The sequence below is a fragment of the Centroberyx gerrardi genome, chromosome 22, assembly GCF_048128805.1.
Source record: "Centroberyx gerrardi isolate f3 chromosome 22, fCenGer3.hap1.cur.20231027, whole genome shotgun sequence".
In the NCBI taxonomy this organism is placed as follows: Eukaryota; Metazoa; Chordata; class Actinopteri; order Beryciformes; family Berycidae; genus Centroberyx; species Centroberyx gerrardi.
Window position 1 is genome coordinate 5,313,463 of NC_136018.1, and position 21,565 is coordinate 5,335,027.

The 21,565-nt window shown below is 42.8% G+C and overlaps 1 protein-coding gene across 1 annotated transcript in view; it reads left to right on the plus strand.

The window, feature by feature from the left end:
- LOC139908678 (collagen alpha-1(XV) chain-like) overlaps positions 1 to 21,565 on the plus strand; it is a 78,355-nt gene that overhangs the window by 22,518 nt on the left and 34,272 nt on the right. Inside the window, exons 3-5 of the mRNA XM_078291443.1 lie at positions 19,676 to 19,923; positions 20,464 to 20,634; positions 21,258 to 21,389. Coding sequence (XP_078147569.1) covers positions 19,676 to 19,923; positions 20,464 to 20,634; positions 21,258 to 21,389 — 551 coding nt within the window. The remainder of the gene's footprint in view (positions 1 to 19,675; positions 19,924 to 20,463; positions 20,635 to 21,257; positions 21,390 to 21,565) is intronic.

Below are 21,565 nucleotides of genomic sequence, written 5' to 3' on the forward strand. Positions count from 1 at the left end.
TTTTGACCCTCACAATATTAATATCATCCTTGTATGTCAAAGTAAATATTGGTCATAAATACTTCCCAATAAATCAGAACCGATTCGAAGCGGGTTACATTCACGCCAGAAGCTTCCTATAGAGAATTTGTCAGGTGGAGTACGGCTCATAAAAACATTTTGGAAGCTGCTCCCCTTGACTGTGAAAACAGCGCTGATGTTTCCCCAGTGTGGAGCGGCACAGATGGAGCGCAGACATCACAAGCTTTGGTGTTCCCACCTCATATTGCACAGTTACAATGCACATTATAAGTTACTGCGCTGTTGGGAGCTCGGTTATGAAGCTTAGAAACTTCTGAAGACTTGGCTATTCGTCCAGATGTTTTTTGTGTGTGTGTGTGTGTGTGTGTTTCCTAATGTTTCTTGATTTTCTTTAAAGTAATACCCTTTCTTCCCTGGTTTTCTTCACACTAAGTCAAGACTGCAGGCCAAGAGAAACATACGTTATATGTAACGTAATTGTTAGTTTGCCGCTCAGTGCCTGATTAATGAAGTTAGAAGGTGAATACGACCTGGCAGGTAGGAGTGTTTGCCCTTCACCATGTTTGTTATTGCCTTTAATGAGGGTCATGAATCTCTCTCTCTCTTTCTCTTTTATCTGTCTGTCTTTCTCTCTTATTTTTGTCTGTTTCTTTCACCCACTCTTTTTCACCTGTCTCTCACTTCCTGCCTTTCTTTCTCTTTCTTTTCCCTTTCTCTCTCTCTCTTTCAATCCTGCCCCTATCCTCTCTCTCTCTCTCTCTCTCTCTCTCTCTCTCTCTCTGTTTCTCTTCCTCTCTTTGCATGACAAATGAAGGCCAAGCTCAACAGAGACTGTACTCTCTAACTCCTGCAGATTAGACCAATTCACATACTTCTCTGTATTTGACTGAGGTTGCCTAGACAAATACAACTGAATTGCCCCCCCCGCCTCCCTCACTCCTCTCGCACCCCGTCCCAAAATGAAAATCCAGCCATTCTCTAAACAACCTCTTAAATAAACTCCTGTCGTCCTCCAAATGACTCCTTAAAAGGCCCGGTCTTTGTTTTGGCCACAACACTCCAAGCATTTCTGAGACACGAGTGTTGGTTTGAGGAATTTTAAGTTGAAATAACGACCCAATGAGCTTGACCTGATTTTGACCTAACAAATGATGTTAACAGCTGCTGAGTGTTCTCAGTTGGTCGGAGGACACCGGGGTCAAGGAGCGGGGTCATTTCCTCCCCAGGGAGAACCCAGACTACGCTTTGCCCCAATTTAGCACCAAATAGACCAACAATAATGTAGACGATTGAGATGAAAGACCCATGCTGGGTTTGCTCAGCAGCTTTTCTGAAGCAGACCATCTAAAAAAATACAAATTTGGTTGGGACGCCTAGTGCTTAAAGTGGTAATCCGCAAGTTCCTCATTTATTTTATTCTGTTAACGTCTTTGGTGCTAAGCGCTCATTGCTGTGGTGTTTCTGCACTGCACTTCACCTGTCAATCAAACAGTGTGGGCGGGACTGTGATGTCTTCTTCCTTGGAGTTGATGAAGTTTGAGTTTCAGTAGGTGGCGCTCTTTTCTTTGTCTGTTCAGCCATGGTGGCTATCACTGCTCATGCTAACGACCCAGTTCTTCTTCTGTTTATTCCAAACAAACCGCTGCTGCCAGAAATGCATCACTTCCAGAGGATTTTTCCTGAGAAAGACCTACCAGACACCAAGCGTTCAGAACAGTAAATGTAAAAGCTTTTATCAAATAATTTCTGTCGTTCATATTAATGCAGAATGCAGGAGCTGGAGACGCACACCCAGAAACAGTAGGCGAGGTGCAGACTTTCTGAAGGCATGGTGGGAGCATGAGTGTCCAACTTCTACATTTTTTTCATCTCTAGTGCATATTAAAACATTTTTGCAGTGTTGTCACAGAGCTGTCAAGTGAGCATCAATCAAACTCTGACTCATCATCTCAAACCGTCGCTGCAGCGGGTCGGTTGATTTCTGGAGTGATTTGACATCGGCTTGACATTAGCTCCATCGCGTTCAGGTCAGCCGGTTCAGTCTCATCTGGGTCAGCAGTCATCAGACAGTGACAGTGAACCCGGCCCCATGGAAACGGCCACACTTGAGTCAATGAATGGACCGGACTGCAAGTGGATTGGCCGACGGCCCGCTCTTCAGACTGGAGCGAACAACTCGCACTGCAAAGCCAAAGCAGATGGTATCACTCAGGGGCTTCAGAGCACATTACTCAGCTGCAGACCCCCACCCCCCCCACCCCCCACCACCACACACACACACACACACACACACACACACCCCAGTTTGGATAAGCTAAACGAGGATCTCCTACGTGATGAATACACACAAACGCCAAACCCTCATAGTCAGGCCAGGGAAAGACTTTTTTGTATTGTATTTGTAAGGAGGGAAGGGACCAGTAGGATTACTCTAAAGGGATTTCTTTATGACTTGAGAAGCTGATATGGATGGAGATGGAGAGGTCGCAAGGTGATGTTGAGCTGCAGATGTTGATCCTTCAGTTGCACCACAGTACATCTGCTAGGCTTACTGTATATCTCTCTCTTTGTCTCTTTATCTCCCTCTCTGTCTTTCTCTTTCTATGTGTCTGTTTCTGTCTCTCTCTCTCTGTTTCTTTTTGCATTTTCCTAAGTCCCTCTCAGCCTGTTTCTTTCTCACTCAATCTATCTCTGCATTTTTTCCACTCATTTTCTCCTCTTGTCATCTTTAGCTTCTTTGCCTTTTTTTCCCTCTCTGCTGGCTGAAGCCATGTTAAAGCTTAGCAATGTCAGAAGGTCCCCATTGTTTAGTAAAAAGTGGCTCTTGCGCCTACCTCTCTTTAGCTTCTGTTAATCGGTGATTGATTGCCTATATCTTTCTCATACACATTATCTACGCATTCCCCCCTTTTTTTCTCGCGTTTCCTATCGCTCACTCACACTCACCAAAGGATCAGTCAACTTCCACATACAAAAATGCACGCGCATAGACAAACAGATGTGCTCTCTCTTTGTCTAACCCCCTCTCTCTCTTGCGATATCTTGTCATTCATCCCCCTTTCCCCCCCCTCCACCCTTTCCACCAGGCTTTGCACCTTCTCTCCAAAAGCTCTGAGCTGAAGGCTGGACATTGTGGAGGCAAGCTGCCAAAGACAGGCAGTGTGTGTTTTTTTAGCGAGGCCGTCATTCCTCTGACACTTCGGTCAGAGTGCAGTTTCTACAGCTGGTTAAACACAGCTTGGGGTAAGCCGAAACAACGTGCCGTTTACACCGAGCCTCATGCCATCTGACCCCTGCGGACATCCGCTTTTACCACCAGCCTCTACTTACTCGAACTGGCATGAAGGCCGACCAGAAGATGACGGCTTGAAAAATATAGCTTTATTCCCCAAGAATCACTACTACCGAACTACAAGACTACTTAAGGTGGAGCGAGATAGGATGTCTTGAAAGAACAAGTTCTGTTGTATTTGGTCCTCTTGTGTCGTCTATAATATTGTGATAGGTTTTTGTTTCTTCAAGAATTTCTGCACCAGCATCCTTCTCTAGGCTGCATAAAGCTTCATTCCAACTGTTGAGGATTTGTTGCATATTTGAGGTTTTCTTGAGAAAGCCTCCAATACGGTATCATGACTAAGACTTTTTGAGAACATTGCCACTGGCCTTCTAACTGGCTGCTTTTCTTGGATTTCCCACAGTTATGTTTGGCTTGTTTAATCAAACCAATATGTTTTTTTTTTGTTTTTTTTGATAGTATTTATAAAGTCATTTTATGCTGTACATGCATTGTTTTACTGTACTCCTAAATTAGAATCAGTTAAAGTATAGATCTTACAATTTACAGAGATTGATGGTACATACTAACACACAGGACCTCACATACAGTGCAATGGGACAATGCCACAGATACAGATGTTCTTGTATACCTGAACAGTGGACTATACATTTATCCTAAAGTTCGAACTGCTCAGGTGATTTCAAACAGCGAAAGCACGTAGCTCTGATACTCTGGTGAAAAGCGACCTGAGGGGCTTCAAGTGAAAAATCAAGAAAAATACGGCAAATATTCCGCTTTACAAAGGTGATACTGTTCTCTCACTGACACTGCCAACATGGTGCCCCATATCGAGATGGAAGATAAGCATTCTGAAGGAGCGGGGAGCTGGCGGTGGTGTGTGTGTGTGTCTGAGTGTGTGTGCTCATGCAAGTATGTGTGTGTGTGTGTGTGTTTGGTGAGGCAGACATGAGGAAAACTTGGCTCCGCTGACCTACCACACGAAAGTATTTGGCCTTTGGCTCTCTGCAGCCTTGGACCTGCCAGCTTGTACGGGCACGGAGAAAAAAGACCCTTATCAGTGACCCCACTCCGGTCCCATGTTGACTTATATGGTCACACACTCTGGAGCTTTGAATAATTGGTCCAGACCCACCCCAAACAAACTTTGATGGTGCAGGGGAAAACTTGAAATCCCCATGTTATTGTGCCAAAGAGATAAATGAAGATTCCCACACGCACTTTTCACCTCTGCTGTTTCCTTATTTGTCAAGGTTTTGGTACAAGGAAAATATTTTTTGAGCATAGCACAAGGAGTGCAGCATGAATGAAAGGTTTACAGTTGGCAGATAAATACAGTTTTCATGAATTGCCCTTGGTAATATAACAATAATCAATGTGTAGTCTGCACCAAGGATATCATAAAAACTCAACTGAAACTAGAAACCCCACCGAACATTTTTGTAAATAAAACAAATGGAGTAAAATAATGAAACTATGTTAAGCCAGTTCTACATTGACCTATAATGACCTATAATGACCCCCTCCTCCTAGACACTACAATTAAACTGTTGTCATTAGAAAGTCATTATATGCTCCTCTTCCACGGTCTGCTGAAGTTGCACTTACAAGACCTCTAACCCCTTGTGAAACCTACAGCAGCGCTGCCATTAAACCCCAGTGCAGAGTCAGCCAGTCTTTCCTGGCATGAGATCTACTTTTTTTTCCATGACATACCCAGAATTAAGCAAGCATGGGAGAAGTCAACAAAGTCAAATTCATAAGGAAGTAAATTAGTGAAATTATGTCTATATAGGGAGACCAATATTATGCAAAGTGACTTTCAAAAGATTGATAGTTGTCTTTAGTTGTCTTTAAGGATTTTGCATTTTTAACTTGATTGATGTAGCTACAGGATGAGGCTTGCTGTTTCCCCCTTGTGTGACCAGTATTTGTGTCATTCAGTTTGGTGCATATTAATGTTTCAGTACGCTGTGTGACTTCAGCTTCACATCATCTGAAAATTGTTTGCATTTGCACTTACAGTATAGCACACTAAACACTGGACTCAGGGAGTTGAAACTGCAACCCACCCTTCTTTTCGCAGAAGAGAAAGTTGATCAAAGAGCTTATTTACAAAGAAGCCAGTGTGTTTCAGTAAGAGGTTCCCACTGTATACATTTCCATACATTAAGTGGACAGTAGTCTGTAAGACCACCGGCCGAGCAGAAGCTGTCCGCCTCAGTGAGAAAGAGTCGACCCTGCTCCCTATGCTGAATGTTGGAAGAAACACAAGAATGCACTCTGCTTACTGCTCAGCCCCCTTTACCCCAATCCAGACCTCACTTTACCTGTCACACATAAGGCTCCCCTTGTATATGTGTGTGTGTGTGTGTGTGTGTGTTTGTGTAAGAGGTCATCTCTCCCTCTCTGGTGTGTCTGTGTGTGTTTATGTGAGAGAGAGAGAGAAATGGAGCCCTTTTAAAGCTGCACTAAGCAAGATTTTTATGTAAAAATACGCTGTAGATTTGCCTTATTTCCCCAAATAAAATTCCGGTATTAGGTGTGGTCACTGGCGGGAAATCTTCTTGGCACACAGAAAATTACAAAACTTAAGAGCGAAATACAAACCATCTTCTAAACAGCAGTGAGTGATTGCTCCATCCAGAGAAAACTGGACTTCACCACCTCCACCCCCAAAAGATACTAAGAAGAAATTTAGGTCCAAGGAGTGTGCAGTTTATTGACGTCACGCTCCATGATTTCTGGGTTTTGAAGTTACAAAATTCAAACAGGTGCTGTAATTGGGGCAGCCAACATGCAAGGTTGCCTAATGCAGCTTTAATTGCGCATGCATGAAGAGTCTATCAAGGAGAAAACAAGTACAGATCCTGTACAGGCCCATGGTGCATGTGTTGATGTGATCACCACTATTTTTTTTTTAAACAAATGTAGGAACGCGTCTGATTTGCCAACAGATGGTGACGAATCCATCCGTCCAGAAAAAGTTCAACTGAGTTGAACCCTCTGTCCATCAAAACCTCTTTTTTTTAGTATCGACAGCGGAGAGTGTAACTCGATGTGAATATTGCAATATGGCATTATCAGTAGGCTATGGGACTCAATGTGGCATTTAGCCCATAGGTGAGAGGCTATCTCTTAGTCAAAGACGCCCTCCAGAGACCATCTCACAAAGCCACATCTCACTAAACGTTACCTGACTGACTGACTGACTGCCTGACTGACTGACTGACTGACTGACTGACTGACTGACTGACTGACTGACTGACTGACTGACTGCCTGACCTGAATTTGCCTTGTGATGCCCTCGGCTGCACCGTGGAAAAAAGACAAGGGAGATAAATAGAACAAGAGATAGAGGGAATGAAGAAGAAAGAGAGAAGCCTCTGTTTGTCTATGGGCAGGCATTTTTGTACGTGGAGGTTGGTGGGTTTTTGGGTACATGCACGTATGTATTTGCCTGTGTGTGTGTGTGTTGACCCTGCTATAGCACTGGAGCAAAACACACCTACTACAGTATAAGATTACAGTACAGTGAGAGTCATTCCATACTGCATCCATCTTGCATTAATACTGCTTATACTGCCATGCTATGAATCTGATATCACCTGTAGTTCTGTATTGTGGTGCAGTCTGTGTTGTAGTAAAGTTATTTGGCTTTTGCCTACCACAACCAAATCAGTATATTCTAATGTAAAACTTATGTCTCTCAAATGACAAATCAATTATTTTATTATCTGATCTGTTATGACCCAGGGTCATAAGAACAAAATAAAAATGCTCCAAACAATTCCTCTTGGGTTCAGCACTAGTTCAAGTTCAAGTTTTTATTTAACACTCATATGGCAGTTTTACATCCAGGAAACTGAAATGCATGAGCATTTACAATGCACACGTCAAAATAAAAGCGTGGTAATTGAACCTTATTTTATAGTTTTTCATTTTTTTTCACCTTTATTTTATTCAGGGGAGTTTCACTGAGAGCAATGCTCTCTTTTTCAGGAACGCCCTGATCACATTCACACCTGGAAGCTGATCAGTACAACCACAGTCTGATCTGCTGGCCACTGAGCAGCTCCACTGGAGCGGCTGGGGTTAAGGGCCTTGCTCAAGGGCACCTCAGTGGTGGTAATGAGGGAGAGGCAAGCGCTGCTTTTCACTTTCCCCACGCAGATTTATCCTGCCGGTCCGGGGGATTGAACCGACGACCTTCCGGTCACAAGCTCGCTTCTCTAACCTTTAGGCCACCACTGCCCAAGAGTCTTATTAAAAAAGGGATGGGTGACTTCCTGTATCTTTCAGTGCGCGTCTTGGGAATCAGTAATTGTGTGCTTTGTCTGGTCTGTCGGTTGGATATTTGGGCTCTGGTTGGGGGGGCGGGGGGGGGCAGTTCCTGAAGGAGGAGTCCAGAAGGCTCTGTGCTAAGTCCCTACACAGTGTAGATCTTCTGTCTTGGAGAGTGGGTAGTGAAAGGGTTTGGAGTGCGTCCCGATAACTGGAGAATATGCCCTGCCAATAAGTTTCCTGACTAGTGCAGGAAACATGCAGTAAAAGACATCTATGATGCTACATCTGCATGTTGTTAATAAATCACACCTTCTGGTATGGTTTCAATACTGCAGTTGGCATGAATAAGGATGACACAATATGTTCTACCTAATTTTGTTGCGGTGGGTACAGCACACTGTGGTGTCATTTCTCAGAGGAGAACTTGGAAGAATTGAAGTTGGATGAGTTTCAGTTGTTTAACAAAAACATAAGGAGGTGTGTCTGTTTGGGCTTCAGTTGCATGAGAGGTTTTCACTTAATTTCAAGGCTGCGACTGACAAATAGAGTCAAGTGTAACAGAGTTGAAGAAGTCTGCTGAAGTCACTCCTCTTGCAGACACGAAACCCTTTGGCCAATTCAAAAGGGTGAATTTCAAAAAGTGTGGCTGTCTATTGTGCTGGCAGAGACATTGAGTAAGAGCAGAGACTCACCCTGAGATATAGTCCTTTCCATTAATGACACTCTTAACACAAGCAAACCTCAGGCTAAGGAAGAGTAAGTAGGCATAGTGTTGCTATCATGGACAACAAATGCAACTCCAATTTTTGTGATTTACATCTTTTCATGACAGATTTATGTGGTCATGTATGGGTAGAATAGATTTGATAAACCGGCCAGTGAAACCCATGATACATTTTCAAAAATGCATTGTTGTCAGTCTGAAATTATTATTTTTTTTTTCCAAATTCCTGAAAACTTGACTTTTGAAGATGCTGAAAGCACTTTTCTGTATTGTCCAGCCTGTGACCAGAACTACAAAGCTACTGAACAGTGGCTCTCGATCCTACTTATCATTTCATCTCAATTATTATTTCCACTGGTTAGCCTACTGTGGAATTTCCCTGGAAACATTTAATGTCCAGCATTTGCTTCCCTCTAACTAATTAGCTAATTGTATTTTCAGGGGTTTTTTTCACGCTGTGGAAAGTAACGGCTCGTGCCGGTGTAATCATACCCCAGCACAATGATGAAGTAGCCCTTTTCCCCAGCAGAGGCTACAAAAGGCTACATGCAGGGGTTAATTGGGGACATGGATAGAGTTTGGTTGAGTCAGTCTTGGCTCTGAGACTTCACAGAACAGCGTCAGTGAGCCAAGAGCACAACGCTTACTCTGGTGTCATGGAAAACTGATTTCTCATGAAATCCTGCAGATAGAATTTGGATGCAATTGGTGGCTGGGATTTTGTAAAAGCTAAATTAATGCAGACAGGATTTCTCTTCTTCTAACGACTGCACATCGCTGTGGTTCACGCTCCCAGCAGCTGCACCCAGCATCAAGACTGCTCTGTTTATATAACCAACCGTTGGGAATGGATGTAGAGCACACCTCCTCAACGTCGACACTGATAAATGTGGCATGCAACAATGGAAACAGACTTTGGACTACTCTTGTGTAACTTAAGCTGATTTCTTACCACATTTCAGTCATTTCAAAAGTTCCCAAATGTCATGACCTCATAAATTTTCATCATGAAAATACCCGGAAACTCCTTTGTGGCCTCGGCTGCTGCTTCTGGTAGAGACTGATTGGCTCTTAAAATTGTCAGCATAATAACTTTTTTTAAAAACTGCGATTGCCCTGATAAGCGTGGTCAAATGGAGGCTGTTGATAGTTGAGCGAGAGGAGAGAGGGAGAGAGAGAGAAAGAGAGAGGGGGAGAGAGAGAGAGAGCTATCCAAATATGAATTAAAATACCTGTGGAAACATAGTTGGCTGTGCTCCAGCAGGGAGGATGGCGAGGGTTGAAACGTCTTATTCAGATTCCTGTAAACCATCTGGTTCATCTCATAAGCAGTTGAAATTTAAATGGCCGTAAAAGCTGTCTCCATTTTATAGACTAATCGGCTGTGCAGCGTTGTGTTGATGCCCCGTTGCAGTGCTATTAGAGCGAGGACCGCTCATGTTGACTTTACTGTGGAAAAATATCCTCCTGCTTTATAAGGACAGCTGGAGCCAAGTGTTTGAAGTCAAAGTGTAACGTTACGGCTAGATAGAAACAGAAACAGATTTTTATTCTGTAAGTTTTTATTATACATTACAATCTTGCGTATATGTTGGAGTCTTCTGTGAAAGTTTCTTGAGTCACAAATCACTCTTTTTTCTTAAGACTGACTGAGCTTGATGACCAAACCGGCATTTTTGGGATTACACCAAATTGAGGACAAGGCCCTGAAAGAAGAAGGCAACGTTGCAGTTTGGTGCCCCAAGTGGCAGCGAGAGATAACTGTTTGTTGAATTTTTCAAAATTTGAATTCCTTCATTACCCAGAAATCATGTAACAGGATGTCGGTAAACTGCACACTCCTTGGACCTAAATTTCATCTTCTTTGTGTCTGGTATGGGAAAAACACTATTTGTAGCAGCCATTGTTTGTGAGACAGTTTTGTATTTCGCTTTTAAGTTTTGATTCGTCACTTTGTGTGTGCTGAGAAGATTTCCCGCCAGTGACCATGCCTGACACTGAATTTGGCCAAATAGGGCAAATTCACAGTGTCTCAATTGGGATGGGACACTTTGTGATTTAGGCTGATAAGGGGTATTTTTACATACAAATATTGCCTAGTGCAGCTTTGTTTGTGTCTGTGTGTGGCTCAGATGGTTCAAATGTGTGAGTAAGGTGCTTGCAACACCATGCAATCTGTTTCTCCGCTGGGATCAATAAATGGATGCAATCAACCACAAAACCTTCTGTTTTGGATAAAATATTGCATCAAATTGAAGAAATCTGGTAGCTTGCTGACTTGCTGAAAGATTTCTAGTATTTTCGACTGACTTTCTAGGCCTCTCCATCTCTCCATTCCTAAGATTCATGAGCGTTACATTCCCAGGTGAACATTACTGTCTCGTTCCTAAGATACATGTAGGAATGATATCACATTCTCAAGATACATGATACTAGATAGATATGTTCACATCCCTTTGTGAACATATCTATCTAGCTATCCCATTCCTAGGATTCGTTAGTGTCACATACCTACTGGAACATGACCATCACATTCCTCACTGGACATGAAGAAGAATCTGTTTCCCTTCCTGTAGCTTTGATGATGACAAAAACATACACTGTCCTGAAAGACTGCAAAGGTACATTTTTTTTGAGTGGTGAGAATTAGATTTACTGCTATCACAGTAACAAAATCTTATCCTCTTTCTCAGACATAAATACTGTTTTCATGACTGTTTTAGCAAAGTGTGACACAGATCAGCATCTTCAGAACTGATTGGACAGGTTTCTCCAAAGGCTGTCAAGCAGTAAAATACATCATCATCCCTTGAGCGGTTGAGGTTTGTTTCCTCGCATGCTATACCAACACAGACAAGCTTAATCTCTCCCGACAGACATTCGTACAGGTGAAAAAAAAAAAAAAGTGACGTTGTGTCTGAGATCAACCTGAACGAGACCCATTCATCCCTGAGCTAAGTGCTGGGAGCCTTTGATCAAGGTGAGAGCGTTAGCAATTAGCGCTCCTCTCCTCGGCTAATGACTGTGTTGACTTGCCGCTTTAGCTCGGCGCTAACAGACTGGCTTTGTGCTCCATGGGGGGCCTCTAGCGTCACCCGGTCACACACACACACACACACACTGATACCTAGCATACGCAGACATGCTCACACATACTTACACACCGACAAACATACACACACACAGACACGGGCTGTGTGGCCTCAATTTAACTAGCACTTCCTGCTTCTCACAACCACACGTGGCTGACATCACCTCTGCCTGTCAATCAAACACTCTGTGCTTTTGAATGATCTTTAAAAGAACCTAGGAAGAGGAGATGGAGTCTTCTTTTTGTTTGAAGGTCTACCTAAAGGAAGAGCAATGGAAAGGCCATTTGGAGACCCGACAGAAGTGAAGCTAGCAGTAGAATAGAACAGAATAGAATGAAAACCCTGTTTGAATCAGTGTCTAGTTTACTTATTTTAGCTCTGTACCATACACAGATGTGAGGAGGACCTCTGCTTATCTACAATAAGCTTTTAAGAATAAGACTACAGGTCCATATCAACTTTTCAATGACTTAAAACAACATTTCATTGTGATGGCACATGTTCACTTTTCAGCCTCTCTATAGGAGTTCAGGAAGAGTCAACTTCTAATGTTAGCTGCCTTGGTGATCCGCTCAAAGTTTGGTACTAGGGCTGCAACTAACGATTAATTTCATTGTCGATTAATCTGTCGATTATTTTCTCGATTAATCGATTAGTTGTTTGGTCTATAAAATGTCAGAAAATGGTGAAAAATGTCGATCAGTGTTTCCCAAAGCCCAAGATGACGTCCTCAAATGTCTTGTTTTGTCCACAACCCAAAGATATTCAGTTTACTGTCATAGAGGAGTAAAGAAACCAGAAAATATTCACATTTAAGAAGCTGGAATCAGAGAATTTTGACTTATTTTTCTTAAAACCGATTAATCGATTATCAAAATAGTTGGCGATTAATTTAATAGTTGACAACTAATCGATTAATCGTTGCAGCTCTATTTGGTACTGTAAGTCGGTATCGAGAGAAATCAAGTGGTGTCTGTGGATCTAGTTCAAAGGCCTCTGGGAATAGACAAAGGTTAACATGATTACACACAGTGAAATGGGGCCTTGGAGAGAGGGAGTAGTATGTTTGTAACATGTGGTGTGACCGCAGCCACAGAGGATTTACTGTGCAACAATGAGGTTTTGCGTCTCTGCATGCTTGGATAACGTTTATGATCCATTTGCACTGAAACAAGTGTTTGTGTGTGTGTGAATGCACGTGCTTGAGCGTGCACACGTGTGGTGCATAAGTGTGTGTCTGTCCAGGTATGTGTTCCTGGTGTGGATTTATACATGCTTGAGGTTTGATTAGATTCCAGACTCACAGTCCCTCATTAGATGTGACAGGTCATTAGAGACTGCTGTGGACTGACTGACTGACGGATGGATGATTTTGGCCGGCAGCACTTAAACCTGTCCAAAGGCCGATCCATCATCACCGCTTTATTATGACCCTTCAATCTGAGACTATAGTGTCTGCTGTCCTTTCTTTCTTTCTTTCTTTCTTTCTTTCTTTCTTTCTTTCTTTCTTTAAATAGGAATAGTATTCGTCCCTGCAGTGTGAGTCTGGCCTGTAAATTGGAGCCAAACACACAAAATTTACATCCCAGCCCAAGTAGAAGAGCATAACTTTTTGTGAGGCCAAACCGGCCTGAAATTGCCAATGAGACACTGGCTAACAACAGTATTTCTTTAATAAAATCTTGAACCTAAGCCAGACCTACACCAGAGCGATTCATTTTGCCTGAATTGGTTATTTTAAGTGTCACTAGGGCCTGTGCTCTCCTCTTTACATGTCAAAAGTATTCCAAACATAGAGATATAACACTAGAGGGGACATGTCATGAATTCCCATTCTGGAATGGGACCATATGGCAGCCATCTTGGGTACACTTCTCAGCTGACTGTCATTGGAATCAATGGTGAAAGTGGCATATGCTGCCATTATAATGCTAATATTTTTTTATTGAGACATCACTACTACTTTTTATTTAGCTCACTGTATGCAAGACAACTGTGACTGTCTAAAATGGAACCAAACAGGAGCATTTTTTGTAGTTTGTAGATAAAAATAGCTAAACTATGTTAAGTAATTATGTTTTCAATCATAAAGATTATCTTCTAGAAGTATTTTAATAGTGCATTTACTTTACAGAAACTATGAATCCTATTTTCAAGAAGACTTTATAATTCTCAGATTTCTTTTGTACTCTTTGGTACTGAGTAGTTGTATTAAGAGTATATATGAAAATCTGCTTATTTTTAATGTAAAACCCCCAAATGATCTGTTGTTGTAGCAATAGACAGATGTTGGCAGCAATTAAATATCAACATCACTGAAACACACCTAACAATACATCCAGGTAAAATATACAATAAAAGGCAAATGTAATGCTATTAAGTGGTTAGTGTGACAGCTTTAAGCCAATTTAAGCAGGTAATAATGGACATAGGACCTCACTTTTTTTTTTTTTACTTTATTGGCATGACATCTTAGCCTACAATTAAGATTACAATCCATAAAGAAATAATTTATATAGATGCCATCATGTAAACAAGTAGGCTACTACAGTAAAAACAAACATCTCTACACTTGAATCAACTTAAAATCCACAGTAGCCTATACAGATATGCAAATGACTGTCCTCTCTGTCTGCCACCACGCGCCACTGTGTCACTTCCATCATTAAGGTGCGTCTTGGCAGAAATAGCCTGCAATTAATAAAAAAAAAAAATCGGCGCATTTTCAGCAGCGGTGCCGCTACTGATTACTATACAAATACTATAGAAAACACTACTAAAAAGTACACTTTGTATGCACACTTTCTTATTATTAGTCTGTCCACCATGCAAGCACGGGTACGCATGTAAATGTGTGTGTATGTGCACCAATATGTGTGTGTGTGTGTGTGCTTGATTAAATCTACCTCCTCACTTAAAACTTAACAGACGATCTTTTTCAAAAACTGACGCACAAAGAGTTTTGCCCTCAGCTGTCTGTCCTGGCTGTTCTCTTTAACCCATTATTATGTTCATTATTTCAATTGTGCAGTGCATGCTGCGGTGTTCGATTTCACCCAACATTTTTTTCATTATCTACACTGAATTGTAGTTGTTCTGCTGTTCAATCTAACTCTGAATTTATTACTTGAACTGCATAACCCTCAGTGAAATGAACTGCCAACTGCGTAGTTAATGGAATAGTTATGCAGACCAAGTTTTGCTCAGATGGGAACAATAAGGATTATACAGTCTGGATACTGTCCTCTGACAAGAGACCAGCAGTTGTAAGCCCAGATCATAACTGCACCATGGCGTCTCCTGTGGAAACACAGTCGTCCCGCTATCAGCTCGGTTTACAAAGTGATTCACTGAGTTTAAGACATGTTTTCACTCTGAAATACATTCTCTGAGCTTTTCAGACAGTTGCTGACAGTATGTGACAGCTAAACAAGTTATACATGTATTTCAAGGATGTAAGGATGTACAAATGTCTGTAAATGCTGGAGTAAAATACACTGAATTATGACAGATCAAGAAAGTTCCTAAAAAAGGTCATTCATGATAAACCCTTGATTTAGACAGACTAAATTGAGTTTTATTACAAAAGGCATTGTGGGAAAAAATCATTACCTGAAGCTCAACATCCAGTCTCTGAAATGTAGAGATCCACTGTGGAAAAGTATCATCAACCAAGGACTTAAGTCTCCTACTCTCCTTAAATATCCTTTAATAACTGCCATAACTTGACTACATTTTTTCAGTCATTTTGTAAGAAAGGTCACTTTTTTGCAATGGGGTGATATCTCATTTTGGAACGACATTCCTCTTGCAAGTGGTGCTTAAGTAAGGGCAGAGTGTTGCAGTTTCTGCTATTCATAACAATCTGGATTTTGCCATAACAATGCGTCGCTCCGGGACGTTCGCAGTCAGGGACACACACACACACACACACACACTCCTAAAACACACACTCCTTAAACACACTGACCCGTTTAAGAGAGCGGCGTTCGGATCGACTGGCGTTCATTTGGATAGAGAACAGGCATGCAAAACACTCGATACCCTGTAAACACACACACTGACGGAAACACACACTTACAGATTCAGACACACACACATATAGTGAACTGTAGATATGCACACACACACACGTACACACACATACACACACACACACACACACACACACAGTCAAGTCATTCCCGGTGATGATGATGCCATTCACTCTTATGTTTAATCAGCGCCATATGCAGTGGGAGCCAGCTCTAACCTCCCTCCCTCCCTATCACGCTCCTCACAACACACACACACACACACACACACACACACACACACACTAACCTAATGTAACCTTCCATTACGCCATGCTCTGAGACTGCTGCCTCTGGAGGCCCTTCCACCGGCACTTCAGGGGGAATTTGTCTGTTTATTAATTTCATATACTGTAGCGCTGACTTTTGACTTTAGTCGGAAAATGATGTTTTTTTTTTTACATGGGACACCTTTAGTGATGCAGGTCGGTCTGCAGGAAGGCAAATTTACCTACACATCTGATGTAGTGATATTTTATTATGTGGGAATAGGTGTAGTGCATAGATATAGAATGCTTAAAGGGAAATCATAATACACTGTTAGATGTCATCAATTTCTGATCAGTGCATTCAAGTATAATTTACTTTCTTGGTGTATCCACTTTCCCTCAACCTGCCTCATCTAGTTCTACTTCAGTTAGTGATTTCCTACATTTCCCAGAATGCAGCTGTGCATTCAGCAACATGTCTTGTGGCTGCATTGCGTTCTGGTCTATTGGTCTCTCTGCCCCTTCTGTGATGGATTTCTTCTTCCTGTATGATTGTTGAACGTCGGTGAGTTTAGAAAGAAGCCCTTGCTCTTTGACTTACAGTTGTTTTAGATAGCCAGATTTTTTTCTGCTGTCAAACTACATTGTAGCTGCGCTGGAAATATCTTGATGTGATGTCATGTCATAAGAAAAATACACCAGCAAACAACAAAATGGGCCCAGAAATACAAAGTGCATCGTCTAGTTTTAAAGTTTCTTAGGGTGGATCTTTTCTTTAAGGGATTTTCACTGTCCATCGAATCTCTTGCACTCTCTCTTTGCGCTGGATGTGAAATTCAGTACATTGCCATTAGGTCTCGGCACCCATATTACAAGGCAAATGCTTGTACATTTATCGTACTTGGTGATTAAAGTGATTTTGTTTGCCACAGGTCCAAAACAACTTCCTCTTCCCAGGAAAGGGAGTTTACTTTTCTTACGCCAGCGTTATGACTCAGAAACTTAACGACATGACAAATATCATGACCTCCACTTCATTTGAAGCACCTTGAAGTTATTACTGGGAACACAGGCCACAGAACATACTCTATCTCCCCAGCCTTTCTCCTCTCTTCTCCTCTTTCTGTTTGATGGCTTGTTGCGGTGCAGGTGGTGTTCAGGTCCAGCCAAGGCTGATTACATGGAGATGTCACAACCTGGATTACTCCAAAGGATATCGCTGCTGAGACTGTCTTGTACTGGGATGTTTTACATTTTCACCATGCTCCAGTTCCATTATTCACAGTATTCTTATGATGAATGCCTTCATTACGCAGCGATACAGCTGAATGCCCTAAACACGATGGTTTGATTACAAGCAAATATTATTTAATTGCTGTCACCTGTTGTCAAACATGGCCATGTGGTGACGCACAGTACAGTAACGCATTGCAAAGCCAATACACAAACACAGCTTGATTTCTAAACTGACTTGGCAAAGCCCTTGTCCTCCCTGCTGTATTGGGTTCCTGCTGCATCATGGGAACTTGAGCGAGGCCAGAGAGTGTGTCTCCGGTTTCCATGGTGACCTGTCCAGCTGTTCAGTCACTGGCCCGGTGGAGGAACATCTGCCGTGATGTCACTTTTGGGGCGAGGAGAGAGCAAGGTGACAGACTGAGCTGTGGGAATGTTGGCCGACACACATTGGCTGGATTTTCCTTTTGACGACACAGAAAAGATACAGAGCAAAGTCCGCTGCTCAGTCTGGAGGGAAGGCAGGCAGCCAGGCAGCCAGGCTCGACTGGAACCAAAAATGGGTCAAAGTGTATTCGGGAAATAATTCTTAGCGCTTGTTTTAGCATGGTTAGAGTGCCAGATGGGTGGGGTTTACTAGCTTGGTGCCAGATGGGTGGGGTTTACTAGCCTGGTGTCCGGCGATTCATTAGGACCTAATGAATCGCCATGCAAATTCGAAGAGTGCTGAAAACTGCGATTCATAGGGGCTGGACACCAGGCTAGGGGTTTACTGCATCGGGACAATACAATGAGTGGCAGAAAGTTAAGACAATCACAAGAAAGTATTTCAATTAAATATGTTTTTTGTCGTTAAGAACTTAACTGACATCTGCCTTGCCCTCATGTAGGTGTTCAGAATATTATACAATTGTTGTTCTAATAATATGAATGACTCTCACAGATCTGTATTAAAGTCTTCTGAAGTATTTCACTTCATTTTGGCTCCAGTCACATAGAAATAGAGTGTACTCCAAGTGCTAAGAAAAAAAAAACACTCCGAGCGAGAAGAATGGCTCTAATTAAAAGCACGACTATAGCATCCAAAATGATTGGTAGCTAAAACAAATACAATCCAGTCTAATCTTTGAAAACATCCCAGAGACACTGTTTCAAGTTTCAACACAGTCAGTTCTGCTCTGGCATCCAGCTAAGTTACAACATCCAGCGAGGTTTCACAGTGGAATGGACGGTGTGTGTTGCAGGTCACTGTTATTTTTTAATTGGCACACAGTCTGTAGGGGTATTAGTCCAATTAACGCATGGAGGAGGGAGTGTGCCTATCTCCCTATGGGGGAGCCCTACTACCAGCCACACACACGCACACACACACACACACACACACACAAGCATACACGCAACTACACTAATGCAAGTCTAAACGCATGCACTCGCACCCTCACTTTCTCATTCTCACTCTTTCTGTCTCTCTCTTTCCTGCACACACACACACACACACACACACACACCCTAACGCCACGCGGTAAGCCTAATTTACAGGAGCTGCCACTGCGCAGCGCGTGTGTATTAGTCTAGCCTAATGCCTTCCAGATGCCCAGCTCCTATACCCCGCTGCCCCATACGCTCCCAAAGAACAGACGATTGTTCCAAGGGTCTCCTCACTAAGGAGAACCAGGTGTAGAGGGGAGTGTGTGTGCGTGTGCGTGTGTGTGTGTGTGAGAGAGAGAGAGAGAGAGAGAAAGAGACATGCGTGTGGCTTGTCTGAGTTCACTGACTGTGTGTACTTCTGTCAGAGAGACAGAGTGTGTGGTTTGTGGTGTGTGCACGTGCATTCCGGCATGCTTGAGTGTGTGTGTGCATGAACTTGTGTGTGCATGTATGAGAGAAAGAGAGCATGCACATGTGCATTCAGGCATGCATGAGTATGAAGTATTGGTAAGTTTACAGAATATTGGGACATGAGGGGAGGTCTTAGACAGATGGAAGTCTTCTCTCTCTTTCTCTCTCTCTCTCTCTCTCTCTCTCTCTCTCTCTCTCTCTCTCCCTCTCTCTGTCTCATCCTCTTGGCAAACTTTATGGGGTGTAACTGACATCCTGTCAGACATCAACATGTCCAGTGAATGAGACAGGGATGGTTGCAAAGGATCAGTACCACCCAGGATGTCTTATAAGGATCCAGAGAGCTTGTGCAGGAGAGATCTGAAGTAGATCCGGGGGGATTTGTGGCCTACCTGGCTGTAGGTGTTTACTTTTTCTTGTTAATTTTCATCAATTATTTGGTAAAAATGTGTTCATTTAATCAACTTTATTTTTTTTTTTGTGTTCATTTTTCAGTGCAGTAGGAAAGAAATACCAGTCAGAGCTCAGTGCCTGCTGTAGAAGTCTGACAACATGCAACATGCAACACTACTGCTGCATCATTGCTCCTCCTTTGAGAAGAAAGAGGCTATTGGTACCAATAGAGAACAGATGCATGATGGGCAAATTCTGCAAAGGTTACCAATGAAGTCTGATGATTTAACCCTTTATGCCATGCTGTTGCCATATGGAAACAATTCAATTTTTTTGCCCGTTCATGACTGTTTATTTAAACAACTGTTTGATGACTTTCCAGCTCATGTTTATTTCTGTATGGTGAAGGTCTCAGTAGTCCAGTGATGCACTTCCCTTTCATCAGCTACCTGTGACTCCCTCCTTCCCTCCACTAACTGTGTTTTCTCCTCCATGTTTGTTTTCTCCAGAGCGCGGTGCCCAGGGGGCTCTGGACCTGACAGAGTTGATCGGCGTTCCCCTCCCCCCCTCCGTCTCCTTCGTCACGGGCTTCGAGGGTTACCCCGCCTACAGCTTCGGGCCGGACGCCAACGTGGGCCGGCTCACCAGGTCTTTCATCCCGGACCCGTTCTACCAGGACTTTGCCATCACGGTCACGGCTAAACCCACCACACGACGTGGTGGCGTGCTGTTCGCCATCACAGATGCTTACCAGAAGGTGAGGCGATAAACGCTCGAGTTACACCACGCCTCTACCTGTTTTTCTGTTCATGTGTTTACTTTTCTTTACCAGACTTGCTAAACATCACACAGCCAAAAGTAAGAGCCACCTATTGATTCAAGTATTTCCTAATCCTTGAACCAATCGCTATGCTTCAACCACTCTCTTATCAACCAATCACATTCATTCTCTTGCAGCATTTAAATGGTTGCATGCCAGGTATCAGCAGTTTTCTAACATCACACCACCGCCTGATTGACACCATCTAAGCCAAACTAGTGTATTACTTAATTTAACCATCATTCAGGCTTACTCCCTCATCTTTAGCAAACACCCACATGCACTCACAAACCCAACTACATCAACCAAACGTATAGGCTATAATTATTAAAATTAAGTAGATTCTAGATAGTATGTACTAGATAGTATGTATGAAAGATGTCCATTCTTTGCCAAAGTTTTTTTTTCTGCCATATGTAATGCGAAGGACAATAAAGGACAGTTTTCTGAATCTGAATCTCCTGGTTTCTCGGTAAGGTTGTGCACCTGGGCATAGCGTTGTCTGCGGTGGAGGATGGCTCCCAGAGAGTCGTGCTGTACTACACCGACCCCGGGACTCCAGGCGGGACCCAGGAAGCTGCATCCTTCAAGATGGGAGACATGACAGGAAGATGGGCGAGGTTCACCCTGACCGTACAGGGGGCGGAGGTGGGTTTAGCATGTTTAATTTAGTTAGTTTAGTAGCATTTTAACATCAATAAGTCATTACCACATGAATTCTGAGACATTAGTATAATTACCTTAAACAAATGAGACCACCACTGAGAAGATAGGCAGCCTTTACTGGCTTCTACACTACATTCTACGTTGTGTGCCACTTGGCGATAAATCTGCTGGATTGCACCAAACAGGAAGAGGGCGCTCTTCTTCCAGCACAAGCGAGTTTCTTGCAACATCCTCATTGCGATGGGAAGCAAAAGGGTTTATGGGAAATGTCTTAATTTTGAGACACACTAGCACTAACAATACCATTGTAAAATAGAGGCTACCAATAATCTGGACTGGATTTGATTACGGTAAATATACTGAGGTATCACAATTAATTTGACAATGATTTAAGGGTGTTTAAATAGGGTTCAAGTGGCACCTAATTTGATTTTAAAACGTGGGGAATTTGTCAGAAACTGAGATTAAGTTCTCAACTAATGTGATTTTGCAATAGAGACCTAACTATGCAGGATAAAGTATTTTCCAGAGACCTTCTAGATTTGCAACAAGTAAAGCTTGTTGTGTGTGTGTGTAAATACTGTACATCTGCCCGTGTGCCTCAGGTGCGTCTCTACATGGACTGTGAGGAATACCACCGGGTGGCCTTCACCAGGAGCCCACAGTCCCTCACTTTTGAGGCCAGCTCCGGGATCTTCGTGGGGAACGCAGGGGGGACGGGCCTGGAGAGGTTTGTGGTGAGTCAGGATGGGAAAAGATTCATATGTGTGGTGTTTGTGTAAGCGTGTGCACGTATGTGTGTGTACAGTTTTAGCCAAGCCCGCCCCCTCACCCGTCATCTTCTGTCAGTCCTGCATGACTGCTACATTTATGCATAGTCCATCCGTCATTCCTCATGTTGGGGATCATATGG